The sequence below is a fragment of the Epinephelus moara genome, chromosome 6 (genome assembly GCF_006386435.1).
Source record: "Epinephelus moara isolate mb chromosome 6, YSFRI_EMoa_1.0, whole genome shotgun sequence".
NCBI lineage: Eukaryota > Metazoa > Chordata > Actinopteri > Perciformes > Serranidae > Epinephelus > Epinephelus moara.
In genome coordinates, this window is record NC_065511.1 from 29,629,322 (window position 1) to 29,643,806 (window position 14,485).

Consider the following 14,485-nt stretch of genomic DNA (forward strand, 5'->3'; position numbering starts at 1 on the left):
AAATATATTTACATGTAATGGGCGCAGAGCTAAAACAACCAGCTCCTCATTTGACACAAAATAAACCAACTATTTTGATAATTAATTTTTCTAAGCCAAAATGTCAACAAATCCCTTTGCATACTCTGAAATGTAAATATTTCAGATTGAATATTTGGGTTTTGGGCTTCAATCTAAAAGGTCAATTCATTTTCACTATTTTCTGTCATCCCAAATGATTCATGAGAAAATTATTTCTTATAATATTTTTGTGTTGGTAAGCCCTAAATTAATGTCCCCTCTCCAAGCCACTATGGCACATAAGGAAAGAAATAACTTAAACTGAAACAGAAAAAAACGTCAATGAGAAACATTTCAGAGGGTTTATTGTATTATAAGCCAAAAAAATGACAAATTTCAGATGTGTCAGCATGTCTGTAAAGAAGTATTATAAACATTGTAATCGTGGAAGTATAATAGCAAGAACACGTTTGGATAACATTACATTTAGGACACACACACAAAGCAGTACAATAGGATTACATGAAACGTGAACCAGCTCATTCACCTCCCCGAAGGTCATGTGAACGCCTGTGAATGGGTCTAAATAGGTTATATGGATTACCATATCCTTTAAGCACACAAGCATTCTTTATAAAGTGGTAGGGTATATATATATCTATATATACTTAATTGATATTTTCTCTTTCCTGAAAAAGAAATGAGCTTTAAGTCCCTTTTAAGGTTAAGAAGAATTAATTGTGGGCATGTATTTTACAACATAGTAGAGGTAAATAACACTGATGTAAAAACTGAAAGTCTCTGTATGAAAGTATAAAAATTTACCTTTACAGTCAACTACCAATTCCATCGACAGAGAGACCATAAATTACTATGGCCAAAGCTGTATTTGTATGGAAGAGCAGGAGGTGATAAAACAACAGTGAAGAGAAGCACTTTGACTCTCTTCCTATCATAAAACCATCACTGTGATGGACAGACATACTTTATTGCAGCCTTTACATGCACTTTCTACTCAGACAGGAAAGCTCAGCAAAAGGAAAACAAAACAAATCAAACAAGGCAGAAAAGAAAAAGAGACAAACTAAAAAAATCAAAATTATAGTCTTCAGTAATCTGTGTCATCATGTCGTTTGTCCTGATAGCCTCAAATCATCGTTCAGGCACAGTCATGTGTTCCAAAGTTCTTGTATCACCTTAGTATTGCTTTTATCCTTTGAGTAATTTGAACTTCCCCACCCCACAAACTCCTATCTTTCATCACCTCTATGAGTTGAGGTGTTCCACTTGAATGGTGGATGCTGACACAGTGAGACAGAGGTCCTTGTTGGAAGTAAGGTCAGCTACGCTGACAGGCTTGTACTGGATGTCACTGGCAGACACTGTCTTAAACTGGTGCAGGTCGAATGGACAGGAGACAGTTTGTGTCTGGGGGTAGCTGCTCTGGCTTTGTCCCTGCTGGCCTCCACCCGTTCCTCCGCTCCCAGCTCCCCCAGGTCTGCTCGATCCTCCATCTGTGCCGTCTACACGGCTCTGAGCTCCAGCCTGGCCCTGGCCCTGGCCCTGGCTTTGGTTCTGGTTCTGTTGCGCCGCCTGTGCTGCTGGTGCAGTCAGCTGGTCTGGGTTATGTTTCTCCATGTGTTTCACCAGATACGTCTCCTGAGATGAGGGGAGGATAGGTAGAGGGGAAACAGTGGACACATGACTACACTGTGTAAAGTAGCTTCCAGGTGGCTGATGCCAGTGTGGCGATTCATAGTGTTTCATGTAGAAATGCTCTTCACATATTGACATTTGTCTTACTGAGGTATACGTGCGGTTGCAGAGACCACACGAGTAGATCCTTGCGTGCTTGACTGTGTGTGTGGCCATGTGCACCTCCAGGCTTGCTGGATCTATGTATCCTTTATTGCAGTTGGCGCACTTGTAGGGCTTGTCCTTGTTGTGTTGACGTCGATGGGACTGGGGGAAAAATGATTATTGAAAGAAAAAAGCTGCTAAAAACGTTTCACAGTACAGAGAATGAGAGAAGTAATAACCAACAGATGACATGCATTCTCATACTCTGTGTATCAGGAAAAAACTAAATTCTGTCACACCTGTAAATTTGAGAGTTGCGTGAAGGATTTCTCACAGCCTGGGTGGATACACTTGTATGGCCGATCTCCTGTGTGAATCCTGAACAACAAAAAAAACCACACACACACAAACAAATACATTTACGTGTACAGACTCCTATCACTTTCACGGTGATCTAACCTGACCTCAGAAAGACACTGAGGCACATGAGAAACCCAAGACCAATGACTCAATTACCTGTTGTGCTGCTGAAGATGACTGAGCTGTCTGAAGCACTTTTGGCAATAGGAGCAGGTGTAGGGTTTCACTCCGGTGTGGATGCGGACATGTTGGGCCAGGTAGCTAGAGTTGGCAAATGACTTGGTACAATGGGGACACTTGTGAGGCTTTGACTCTGTGTGGTTCCTGATGAGGGAAGATGGGAGGGTGAAAGACAAAGGGAAACAAGATTGTAAAGGTAGAATTAAAAAACACACACACACACACACACACACACACACACACACACACACACACACACACACACACACAACACTGTGCTTGACACAGTACTGCAAAGTGACTGTCTCAATTTATCAAAGCCTGTCAGGATACTATTTCAGACATGATTGCAAGGCAGATTGTAAGAGTAGGGCTGGGCAATATATTGATATTATATCAATATTGTGATATGAGACAAGATATCGTCTTAGATAATACTGGATATAATAATATTATAGGTGTTTAACGGCTGCATTACAGTAAATTAGTTTTCTTAACTTCCCAGGCTGCTCTAGCTGCTATTAATTGCCTTTTCCAGTCGTTATATCCACGTTAATAATGATTATTTATCAAAAATGTGGCTGTGTGAATATTTTCTGAAAGCACAATTAGTCAACCCTAAAATATCAAGGTATGTGGTCAAAAATATTGTAATATTTCATTTTCTGCATATTGCCCAGCCCTAGATTGCAGCACTAAAATATTAGGAAACCGCTGACAAAAGCCAGCCAGCCAGCTGCATCATTTTCCACTTTAACTGCTTGTTGCGGTGACAGGTGTAATTTGTTTCTTTAAATTGTATGCATTACTGTGAATGTAAAAAATTGTAAGGTATTAACACAATGTCAAAGCAAAAGAGGGATCATTCTGCCCTGGATGATTTCAATGTATAAACAGAAGAACAAAATATCAAATGTAACACTTGCTATTTAAAGGTACAGTGTGTAGGGTTAGAGGCATCTATTGGCAGAAATATTTTATAATATTCATTACTTCATTTTCATTAGTTTATAATAATCTAGAAATAAGAGGTGTTGTGTTTTTGTGACCTTAGGATGACCCATTTATATCTACATACAGAGCAAGTCCTCTCCCATGGACTCCACCATGTTGTTTCTACAGTAACCCAGAATGGACAAATCAAACACTGGCTACAGACAGGACCATTTGCAGCTTTGTGTTTTTGTGGCAGCCACTGTAGTTCTCCCACACAGGAGAAATTTCAGTTCTGCAACCTCGCCACTAGATGCCACTATATCCTACACACTGGACCTTTAAAGGTTTTGAAAATGCATCCAATTTCATCAACATTCCTCCAGAAATGACTCTAAGCTGATTTGATGACAGACAAAAATGAAAGCAACAAGATGAATACAAACTAAGCAGCAAGCAGGAAAGCAGGGCATGGCAGCAAAGGATTTGTATCACACATGGCCATTCGATGTAGAATGTAGGAAAAAGCAATAATGAGGAACTATACGACACAGTGACACAATGGGTTAAATGGGAAGCACAACTGAAGCAAGTCTGCCTTTCAACCTTCATTTTTAAGCATGTATCTCTAAATGTGTGTGTTTCTGCTGAGGAAGCAGTGGCAGGAGAAATGACAGAACATGCAGACAAGAGAAATGTCAAGAGGGAAAATACAATGAAAACGCAATACAAACAAGTACAGAGAGAAGCAAGTATTGTGCACAAACACAAATGGAAAAAGAGTAAAACATTATCATTTTATCAGTAAATATAACAGAGCTCCATGCATTTCAAATGGGCATTCTGATTACTGTATAAATTATGGAAAATATTGTTATGGATAAAGCCAAAACTTAAATTTAAATTCAAATTTTCTGAAAAGGTCACTTCTGGATGGAACTGGTAGCATGCGAGCCAAAATCTACATGGCAGTGTAATATGCTTCTGCACACCACTCCAATCTCTTCCCCAAGAGGAAGAAGAAGACTGGAGTCTGGGCTTCAGGACAAGTTAAGAGGACAGGGGAATATGGTACGTGGTCTGTGACGGAAAGGAGGGGTCTGCAGTACCGTGTGTGCTGCTGTAAATGACTGAGCTGCCTGAAAGATTTCTGGCAGTAGGAGCAGGTGTAAGGCTTGGCCCCGCTGTGGATGCGGATGTGCTGGGCCAGGTAGCTGGAGTTGGCGAATGACTTGGCGCAGTGAGGACACTTGTGAGGTTTGGCCTCTGTGTGCGACTTGGAGTGGATCTGCATGTCAGACTTACTGAGGAAGGTCGCCGCACACATCCGGCACCTACAAGGCGGAGAGACACAGAAATGGGAGGGCGGGATGGAAGAACAAGAAGGAAGGAGAGGGACACATATACAGAAAGGGACACAAGAGAAGATGATGGAGAGGCAAAAAAAGAGATGAAGGTGGAGACAGGGGAATGAGGCATTGACCCACAGAAATAAATAAGATATGATCGAGAACGAAACTCTCAATAAAAAGGAAATGAATCATATAAGATCAATCAATGAAGACAGAAGGGTGAGGGGTAAACACAGAGAAAGATGCCAGGGGAGATATCAGTGAAAACCTGACAGGGAAAGGCACGTAGATAATACAAAAAGTGAAAGAGCAGGACAGAAGAACAACTCAAAGAGCATGCTATTTAAAGACAAAGTGGACAGCAGAGGACAGGGAGAGATTCATGTCCAGTGAGTGCAGAGGCAGAGAGAGCATCTATGAAGCACTGATGTATTTGCACCTCAAATACATTAAGAGAAAGAATCCACCATCCACTATAAAGCAGCCATGTTCTGCCACAACATGCAGTGAAGTGTGTCTAGAGGAGGTGTATGTGTGTGTCAGATGCTTATGCAGCAGCGCCTACTTTGTCTATGAAAGCTCTCCATTTTGATTTTTTTGACAGGACACAGAGGAACAGGTGCACTTGCATTCCACAGCTACAGCGAGGAGAAATGGGGAGGCACAGCAGCGAGTGTTTGTTTCCGTGACACCGTACCTGTATGTCTTAGTGCTGTCTTTTGGGCCGTGGTGCTCCTCTTCATTTGACAGGTCATACGGGTCATCGGTATGATGCTGTAAAGATGTCACCTGTCAAAAATAATATTCAAAGTTGTTTGATCATTTTTTTAAATCTTAGATTTCCCTTCCTATATCTGTATTTTCTTACCTGGCCACCGGCTGTCAGATGCGCCAGTATTAGTGTTTCATTTCCTGGTCCGCCCCTGGACACTGTTGCCTTCTTTTTTCTGCCTCGTTTGGAGGGTGCTGGCATCACGACCACATGGGACGACCCATCCCCTTCTTTTTTGTCTGCAACATGATCAACAGCAGCAGGGTAAGGACAGAGAATATAAACCGAGCAGCAGCAGGTGTTTGCAAGCGCTCTGTGTATGAACTACCCTCTACATGTTGGTCTGTGGGTGTATTGATGTCACACAGTATGCTGCAGGAAGCCTCATGTTTTTTTTCAGTTGTGCTTATTCTTAAAGCCTCAGTGTGTAAAAATGGTGAGTAACAGTGACATCAGCGGTCAAATTCTAGATTGCAGGGCTCACTCGCGCTCACTCGCTCACCCCTCCCGTCGGGTAAGTGACGGTGGCCTTGTAGGACAGAAAGGCTTGCGCAGACAGAGATGGCATCATCCACGACTTTTTCAAGTTTTTCAGGAGTAGGCCTATCTAGCGATGAGGTGAATATTTATTTAGGAATCTAAACCATGTTACGATATTGTAGCGATCCTGCAGTAAATGTTCTGTTATAATGTCAATGTTCTGTGAGTTAATGGCATGTTTGGGATTGAATGAGTATAGGTAGGGGGCGGGGTGCGAGTGTGATGGGGATGAGAGCTGTGTGAGTGTGCGTGCATGAGCGAGCTGGAGGAGAGAGCAGGAGTGCACAGTTGGAGTTACAGCTAAGTTCTTGTTTGTTGGTTGTTTTGGCGTAGTTACGGCCAACAGTAACCTGTACTGTTCAGTAATAAACGGTGGTTTGCCGAATAACTGCGTCATCCTTTCCACACGTCCTGGCAGACGCTACAATATGTTATAGCTTACCAGTGAGATATAGGTTATCTGTGAGATATATGTTAGGAGTGTTTTATCTCTAATTGTTTTGGTAACATGAGCAAACATTAACACAGTAATGCTAAAATAACACGTTTTATGTGATAGTCACGGCACAGTGCGGCAAATATAGGTTGGTACGATTATAATACATGCGTCTCCAGAGTGTTCTTCCACAGGAGTTTTTTCCACCTGGAATAAGCAACGCCGATATTCACTCGCGTTTTGTCCCATCCTCGCTTATCTCATCTTTTTCTTTTATTTGGTGGCGTGGTTTCCCTCTTACGGGGCAAAACATATGTGTGGTCCTCCATTTAAAGTGCGACAGAATCATAAAAGTACAAAGCAGGTTCATGCAGAAGCGTCCCGGATTGAGCTTCACCTTCTCTGTCTCCATTGACGGCAAGTTCTAGGTAAATGCGAAAGGCGAAGCGCGTATATCTCTTTCGGCCACTGTATTCAAATATGGCGACGCAAGAAGGCAGCCTCCAGCATACCGCGCCCTGCCTGTGTATATATACAGTAATCATTCTAAGCCTCTGAGAAAGCTTTCATTTGTATGTGAACTGCATTAGTATAGTTTCTGATTCTGATTCTGATTACACTTTAGTAAATATATATTTATGAAAGCAATAGTTGATATTTGCTAATAAACAACCACGTAAATTACACATTGTAACTTTAAAAGCTGTAATTTACATTTTCTGAGTGAGGACACTGTAGTGAAAAATTAGGCTTATTTTCTATTTCTCCCTACAAAAAGTTTTAAATACATTTATAGAAAGCACAAATATACCAGTATTGTATGAGCAAGATGTGACGGACTCTCCTGCACATGGGAGATAATTATATATAATTATCTCCCATGTGTAGGAGAGTCCGTCACATCTTGCTCATACAATACTGGTATATTTGTCTGTTAGAAAATATTATATACATATATATATATATATATATATATATATATAATTTTTTCTAACAGATTCAATTAAAGGTGTAGGACCATTAAGTTACTGGCACAGCCTGGATAAAGATTAAATCATTAGCTGCTCATTTTCTGGTTTTATTACTTTGTAACTCCTGAGAGCAATCTGTGCTTCCAAGAGAATCAATTGGGTTCATAACACTGAGATATTAAGAGCAAACTATATCGAACTATACTATATCAAATTCTATTTTCTCTCTCATAGCATAGCACGGTGAGGACACTCACAGAATCCAACAGGTCTGATCGTTTTACCCTAAAACAACACTAAATGTTGCAGAATTGATTTTTGTTTGTCTATTTACTTAAAAGTACAATTTGTTTTTGGTTCCGCTGACTCTTGTCACCTTAAAAGATTAGTCCCACATAAGCAAATAAATGTACGTCCACAAAAACCAGTGACCAATGACATTTGCAAAAATGCTAGTTTCAGTCAGAATAAGGTCTTTTGTGTTGCTATAATGAAGTATTGTCACTATGAGGTGATTTACATTGTAATACACAGTCGTGGATGCAGATGCACACAAAAAACACTTGATGATGATTGAATTAATTCAGTTTATATTCAAATTATAAAATGTAATAAGAGTCTTAGTCACAGAAAACTGTATTAAGGAATTTGGTGTAACGTGTTAAAAAGTGTAATCACATTACATTTGTCTGTATTGCAGTAATGTAACCAGTGCTGTTACACATTGAGTAATCACATCACAGTAACCAATCAAACAATCATGTCTTAACTTGCATAAATTCTTAAATTATCTACATAATGGGCGAATATCATCGAATGTGCCGACAACAGAAACATGGTCCAGTGCACCTGTGGAGAGGCTCCAAGGAGGATCAGGTTGTTTGACAAATGATTTAAAGACTCCTCATGAGGTATAACCACTGAATTTAGTGATAAACACGTCAAATAATTTGGACTAATGTATTTAAAAATCGAGGTTAAGTGAGAGAGTGGGTTTGTTTGAATGTGCTTGGCGTGTTAAATACTGTTCACGTGCCATTTAAATTTGCTTTTTACTTTTAGGTCTGTCATCATCTAACATTGTTAGGAAGGCTAGTCTCATATTATTTTATATCGGCTTATTGATTTATTTTTTTGAGATGAATCATATTTCTACTACGCAATGTTAGGAAGGCCAACCTCTTTTCAGGTTGAAGGGAAAAGAAGAAGAAGAAGAAAAAACAGGGGTGAGGAATAGGGGTTGGTAAGAGCCACACAAAGGTACAGAGAGGGAGTTTTCCAACTAACCAGTTACATCCCTTAGTGTATATGGTCAATTTTCTAATATTTTATATATTGATGAAATCGCATTCTTAAAGAAAAGGTATGTTTCTCCATCCAGTGAATTTCATTAATAATTGCAATCCAGTCGTCCTACGAAGGAGAGCTTGCCTGTAGCCACCTCCATGTGATGGCTTTCTTGCTTGGGCCAAAAGTACTTTGTAAAGGTATTTGTCCTGGGTCATGAGATTGTCTGGAGTTTTGCCCAAGTACAATATGACAAAAGAACAGCCAGCTTCTATTCCAGAGATGATCCTTATCTCTTTGGCAATCTCTTGCCAATACGGATAAATGAGTGGGCATCCCCAAAAAATATGAAAGTGGTCCGCCATTGATTGACCACACAGCCTCCAGCATGCATCCCGCCCCTGAAACCCCTGATGTAGAAATTTCAATTTTTGAGCCACAAAATATCGTATTATGTTTTTCCAGCAGAACTTCCGCCAGGATCTTGGATTGGTGGTACTAGTTTGACCCTCCCAAACAAACATCATTCCAATCATCCTCATATCTCCAGGCCTGATTCCCTCTCCCACAGTTTTATTTTGAAGCAGTTTAAATCTACTGCAGTTCTGTCCTAAATCTCCTGAGCCTTGTTTTGTGCATTGAGGGCATATGTAAGATCTATTCATATAGTTCACTAGCAATTAGCAACTTATCAATGTATCTTAGGCGATGTTGCAGCATAACGCAAAAATAATGTCACAAGTCATGTCACAAATTCTACTGTGAAACATTAGGGAATGTATTGTATCACTTTTCTGAAAAAAGTAATGAGCAATGTGTAATACATTACTATTTCTGAGTAATGACCCTAGCACTGGGCATTACATTTTAGATCCATAAACAAGATATATTATATGGTATTGTGTCATTATATGTGTTTTACCTGCAGAATGGAGTGCTGAAACAATCATGGTCGTGGCTGGGTGCCCAGAGACAAATGACTGAGAGGAGGTGGGAGAGACTAGTGTTCCCTGAGGAGTTGTGATGACCAGACCCGCTGCACAGAAAGTGACAAGAGACAGAAAAAAAATCACACATTACACAAGTTGACTGTAGGCAGTACAAAATCCAAGAATACAACACTTATCATTGTGTTGTTTTCATGACTGCAGTCTGTCCTTGAAGTAAAGCAATTTCTCTAGTATCCCCTGGTATTCAGTTTTTTTTTTAAAAACAATGAATTTCCAACCAATGTGGTGTATCATATGCTACGCCTGGCAGTGTTAAGAAGTGCTACAAAAGAGTGTGACAGCACAGTGCTAACTGTGCCATTATTTGAAAGAAAGCCCTGAGGTTGTAGCTTAAATGGAGACACACAGAGATCCCTTTACACAGCGTTGTTCTACTGGCAATGTGTACTCTTAGCCTATAGTGCTGCTTGGAGGTAACTGTAATTTCAATTTGTTCTCATGAGCTAAATTATTTAATGCATCGCTGTTATTTTATGGTTCAGAACGTAACTTAATTCATCCTCACCCTCTAGGGTTCCTCTGATTTTAAATTGCACTTTGATCATTAGATATCGTGTTAAATGTATAAACAGGAAGTGAGAAAGATCCAGAGGCTTGTCCATGCAGAGACAGACTCACCTGCTGTCATGATGCCCGTGGAGGGGACAGAGAGCATGTTCTGGGAGCTGTGAGAAGGGTGGAGGTGTGCCGCACTACCAGCCTGCCCACCTCCATCTGTCTTCGTCCCGGGAGTGGGGATTGTGAGAAGAGCTGTTTGGTAGTGGGATGCAGGGGAAGAGGAGAAGGAAGCATTCTTTTCCTGTTGCTCTTTCACCTTGTTCAGGAACATGGCATTTTCAATCTGTAAGACGACAGGAGATTGTTCATTTGATTAATCAGACTGGACTCCCTCGATCATTTTCTTGTCATCACAGATCATTCCTCAAAGAAGCTTCTTCCTGTCAGTATGGCAGAAACTACATGTTCTTGATTTCTGGTCCAGACTCACCTGTCCGGGTACTGTGGGGATGGGGGACCAGAAATACGATGAATTAAAATGAGAGTCCTCCATCATTGCTGCAATGACACAAAAGCAGAAACGATTCAGTAATAAATATGACACTATAAAGACAAAACCGACAGTGCACCGACCTTTGCAATTAAAGGTGTAATCCAAGTTAAGTCAAATTACGTAAATACGTACATACGTAAAAGAAAGTGCAAAAAAACCTTCAGCCACCAATTTCATAAAGAAGTGTAACCTGTTATCACTCCCAACCTGATTGATTAAAACACAAGAACTTACACTAAGGATCAATTTTCTTATAGCATTAACATTTGCAACCACATGTACTACAGGCTTACATTTACAATTATCAGGTGTGGGTAGTAACGCCTTACAAGAAATGCACATTAGTTTAAAAAAAAAAAACGAGTACTTCTCATGCTCCTTTTTAAAACTGTACTTCTACTCTTCACTCAAGTATATTTTTTAACCATTAATTTACTTTTTACTTGACTTAATTTTCCATATGTACCTTCATTAAAATTAGTAGGTTAATCAAAGGGTGCCTTTGTAAATCCAATCTGACGCTAAAATGAGAGTGCTGTTGTGAGTCCAGGCCCAGTGTAGGTGTGGAACTATTGTGTTGGTGGAGCCAAATAAATTATTAAAAAAACAAACAAATCATAATCTATTGTCAACTTCTGAAAGGCGCTTGTAGAACTGTTGTATAAAAGCAAAATCACATTCACATTTGCTGTTGTGCTAAATATCCACACGGCTGTATTAATTTCTTAACCAGGTATTTTTCACTTTGACTTAAGAAGGTTTCTCAAATGGTCATTTTCACTTTTACTTGAGTCATTTTTTATGGGAATGACTATACTTTTACTTGAGTATAAATGTTGAGTGCTTAACCCAATGCTGCCAGCTATGAAGACAACAAAGAGACAGGTGATTCTCCACACCCACCTAGACATGCTACATTTTCCTCCACAGTATCAATAAAGTTAAAAAACAGCAACAAAAATACTGGAATAACGTTTATCTTTAAAAGGCCCAGCCTTGACCTGATTATCTTGTTACCCAGAGCTCCTGACCCACATTAATCCTCCATTAAATCCCAGGTTTTCAGTGTGATAATTTTGTTAACCACAACCTAATTTTGGAATATGCATCTTGTAAGCAAAATATCAGATGATAAATTGTAGGGCTTAAAGGAGTCCTGTAGTTGTACTCCTGTAAAAAGACTTGAATGTGTACAATCTCCTTTAATTTCCACACTCAGCCCTCTTTCTCTCTCAAGATGAGGTAGTAAAGCTGAGCCAACCTTAAAGGGAAACTTCATTTTTTTTCAATCTGATCCCTATTTTCCAATGTTTTTGTGTCTCGGTGACTAATGAGGACAACTGTTTTTGAAACCAGTCCAGTATTGAGAGAGAAAGAGAGCTCTGCATCTGAAATGGCGAAACAGGCTGCAATGTAATCCCTACAGGCGATTGTGCACCATCAATTTACGTCCAGTAAAAGTGCTCATTTTTGCCAATGATCAGCCCAGACTGATATTATAGGTGAAAATGAAAACATTATGGAAAGGATCCTACAGAGAAATTAAATGTTTTCCTTACAAGGAGAAGTCTCATTCTTAGACCTCGCGAGGGGTGAATCGATGCAGGAAAAACAACCACGGAAACGTTAGTGAGAGTTGGAGAAAGGATTGCCAGGAAGTGTTTGTTGTTCTGGAGTACATAAAAAGTAGCTTAGTGTTATCAAAAAGATTTTTAATGTCATGACTGAATATTTAGCTGATTTTGACAACATGAAAAAGTCCACAAGATTTCAAATTGAGACTTCTCCTTGAGGGAGCCTTAGTTACACCATAACAGGAGGAAGATAAAGACCATATACTTTGTTGATCCCCACGGGAAATTATTTTTTTTTCACTCTGTTGTCATGTACACAGGCCTGAAATACACACACATGCACAAACAGGACCTATACAAGGATTAACTGAAGAGATGTCAGAGTGAGGGGGCTGCCTTGGACAGGCGCCCTGAGCAGTTAGGGGTTCAGTGCCTTGCTGAAGGGCACATTGGCAGTGCCCAAGAGGAGAACTGGCACCTCTCCATCTACCAGGCCACGCTCTATGCTTGGTCTGTGCGGGGACCTGAGCTGGCGACCCTACAATTCCCAGCCCAAGTCCCTATGGACTGAGCTACTGTTGTTCGGCTGTAACTTTTTGTGTGCTGCTGTCTTGGCTTGGCCTCCCTTATAAGAGAGATAGTTGATCTCAACGGGACTTACCTGGTTAAATATGGGTTAAATAAATAAATAAAAATAAATAATATCTTGCATGCTGGCTCACTTTCATTGTTTTTATATTATGACAAGTAAAATTATCTCACCACAAACTAAATGCCACACAGTGATGCTGGGTTTTGAGGGCCCCTGGGGGTGTGGGGCTCGTGGGGCAGTCGCTCACTTTGCCTGGTTGGTCATGCAGCCTTTGTGTCTTACAGGATCCTAATGGCAAAAAAGAGATTTTACAAAAAGGTCAACTGACTGAAGAGGAATTTTAAAGGTTTAATAGCTAACTGTTTAAAAGAGGCATGGTGGAAGAGAGCCAAAGATCATTCGTTTGGTTTGAAAAACAAAAAATAACATGTTTGTCTCAGATAATGATTTTAAATTCATAGGTAAGCATTACAGATAAATCACACTGTTCAACTCTCTTCACTGCACTGAAACTGTAAGGTGTGAATCAAATGCTCATGAGCACTGACATGCACTAATTGACCTCAGTTTCGTGAGAGGCTATTTACAGCAGATTCAACTTCTCAGCTAGAAGTTGTCTCGACAGACCCACATTACGCTTAATGAACAACAGAAACACTGAAGCTCACTTTCATGAAACGCCACAAATCATATGCATTGTTTATAATAAGCCGTAGCTCCCTAGAAGGGCTCCATTTCGACTCCTTGCATGTTGTAGTTAATCAGGCCCGACGTGCTGATTAACATACAGTTAGCTAGCAGACAGCAGTGTGTGTCAGTGGTGCCCTCCTGCCTGGGAGAAAAATAACAAGCAAAGCGAAAAAAACCAAAGGATATAAAAAAAACTGAAGCGAAAGAAAAAAACCAATAGACCATCCTCACAGACTTCCGGCTATGGACGGGTGGAGAGGCGGCAGCAGAGTCATGTAAATCTACTAAAAAATACAACCGACTGCATGGAGAACAGTGGCGTTTACCGGTAGCGACGACTCCGTCTCCCTCCCCGGAACTCCTGTAGCTCGGGACAATTTGGACACAGTTTCCAAATATGTCCAAATTCCTGCAAACCAGTGAAGTTTTTTTGCCTCTTCGCTTTTTTTTTTTTTTTTTTTTTTTTTTTTTTAGTTTTTTTTCTCCCTCCGGTGAAGCAGCTGCTTCGTCTAAGCTTCACTTCCTCCGGATAAGGTCGTCAGACAAAAGGAGTGAGTCTGTGATGTCACTTCCGGTGAAAGTCACTTAAAAATGTCTAAAAATGTAACATGACCTCTGTTAGCTGGTTTGTTTTTTACAACGTCAGTAAAAAAAGTGAATCTACTCGCAGTTTAACGAAATTCGTTTGTTGTTTTTTTTATTGTTTTTAAATTACGTCAAGTTGTAAGGGGGGGCAGCCAGTATGCTGCGTTCAGGTGCTGTCGGAACTAATACATGCGCCTGGCAAAGTCATGAGAAACTTTTATTAATCGTTCCGCCACNACGTCAAGTTGTAAGGGGGGCAGCCAGTATGCTGCGTTCAGGTGCTGTCGGAACTAATACATGCGCCTGGCAAAGTCATGAGAAACTTTTATTAATCGTTCCGCCACATAGGATT

The 14,485-nt window shown here is 40.3% G+C and overlaps 1 protein-coding gene across 3 annotated transcripts; it reads right to left on the minus strand.

The window, feature by feature from the left end:
• Nucleotides 1–348: 348 nt before the first annotated feature.
• On the minus strand, nucleotides 349–14,087 carry znf384b (zinc finger protein 384 b). 3 transcript variants are annotated; one of them, XM_050047402.1, is made up of 12 exons: nucleotides 13,875–14,087; nucleotides 13,029–13,146; nucleotides 10,630–10,697; nucleotides 10,260–10,482; nucleotides 9,554–9,667; nucleotides 5,494–5,636; nucleotides 5,323–5,414; nucleotides 4,383–4,607; nucleotides 2,317–2,484; nucleotides 2,100–2,178; nucleotides 1,804–1,962; nucleotides 349–1,659 (listed from the first exon to the last, which is right to left on the minus strand). In XM_050047402.1, exons 3-12 carry the CDS (start codon nucleotides 10,693–10,695, stop codon nucleotides 1,267–1,269), a joined length of 1,662 nt encoding a protein of 553 aa, XP_049903359.1. In that variant the 5' UTR covers nucleotides 10,696–10,697; nucleotides 13,029–13,146; nucleotides 13,875–14,087; the 3' UTR covers nucleotides 349–1,266. The 3 variants fall into 3 exon arrangements, with proteins under 3 accessions (XP_049903359.1, XP_049903360.1, XP_049903361.1); XM_050047403.1 differs by lacking the exon at nucleotides 13,875–14,087 and adding an exon at nucleotides 13,527–13,853; XM_050047404.1 differs by lacking the exon at nucleotides 4,383–4,607 and having other exon boundaries at nucleotides 13,875–14,086.
• Nucleotides 14,088–14,485: the final 398 nt, after the last annotated feature.

What these genes read in the sequence shown, in the direction of transcription:
- znf384b (XM_050047402.1), bottom strand. Translation starts at nt 10,695, where the DNA reads ATGATGGAGGACTCTCATTTTAATTCATCGTATTTCTGGTCCCCCATC. An exon ending in TCCCCACAGTACCCGGACAG is followed by an intron (nt 10,483 to 10,629) that starts GTGAGTCTGGAC and finishes GTCGTCTTACAG; the next exon opens with ATTGAAAATGCCATGTTCCT. An exon ending in CATTTACAGCAGCACACACG is followed by an intron (nt 2,485 to 4,382) that starts GTACTGCAGACC and finishes TTCCCTCATCAG; the next exon opens with GAACCACACAGAGTCAAAGC.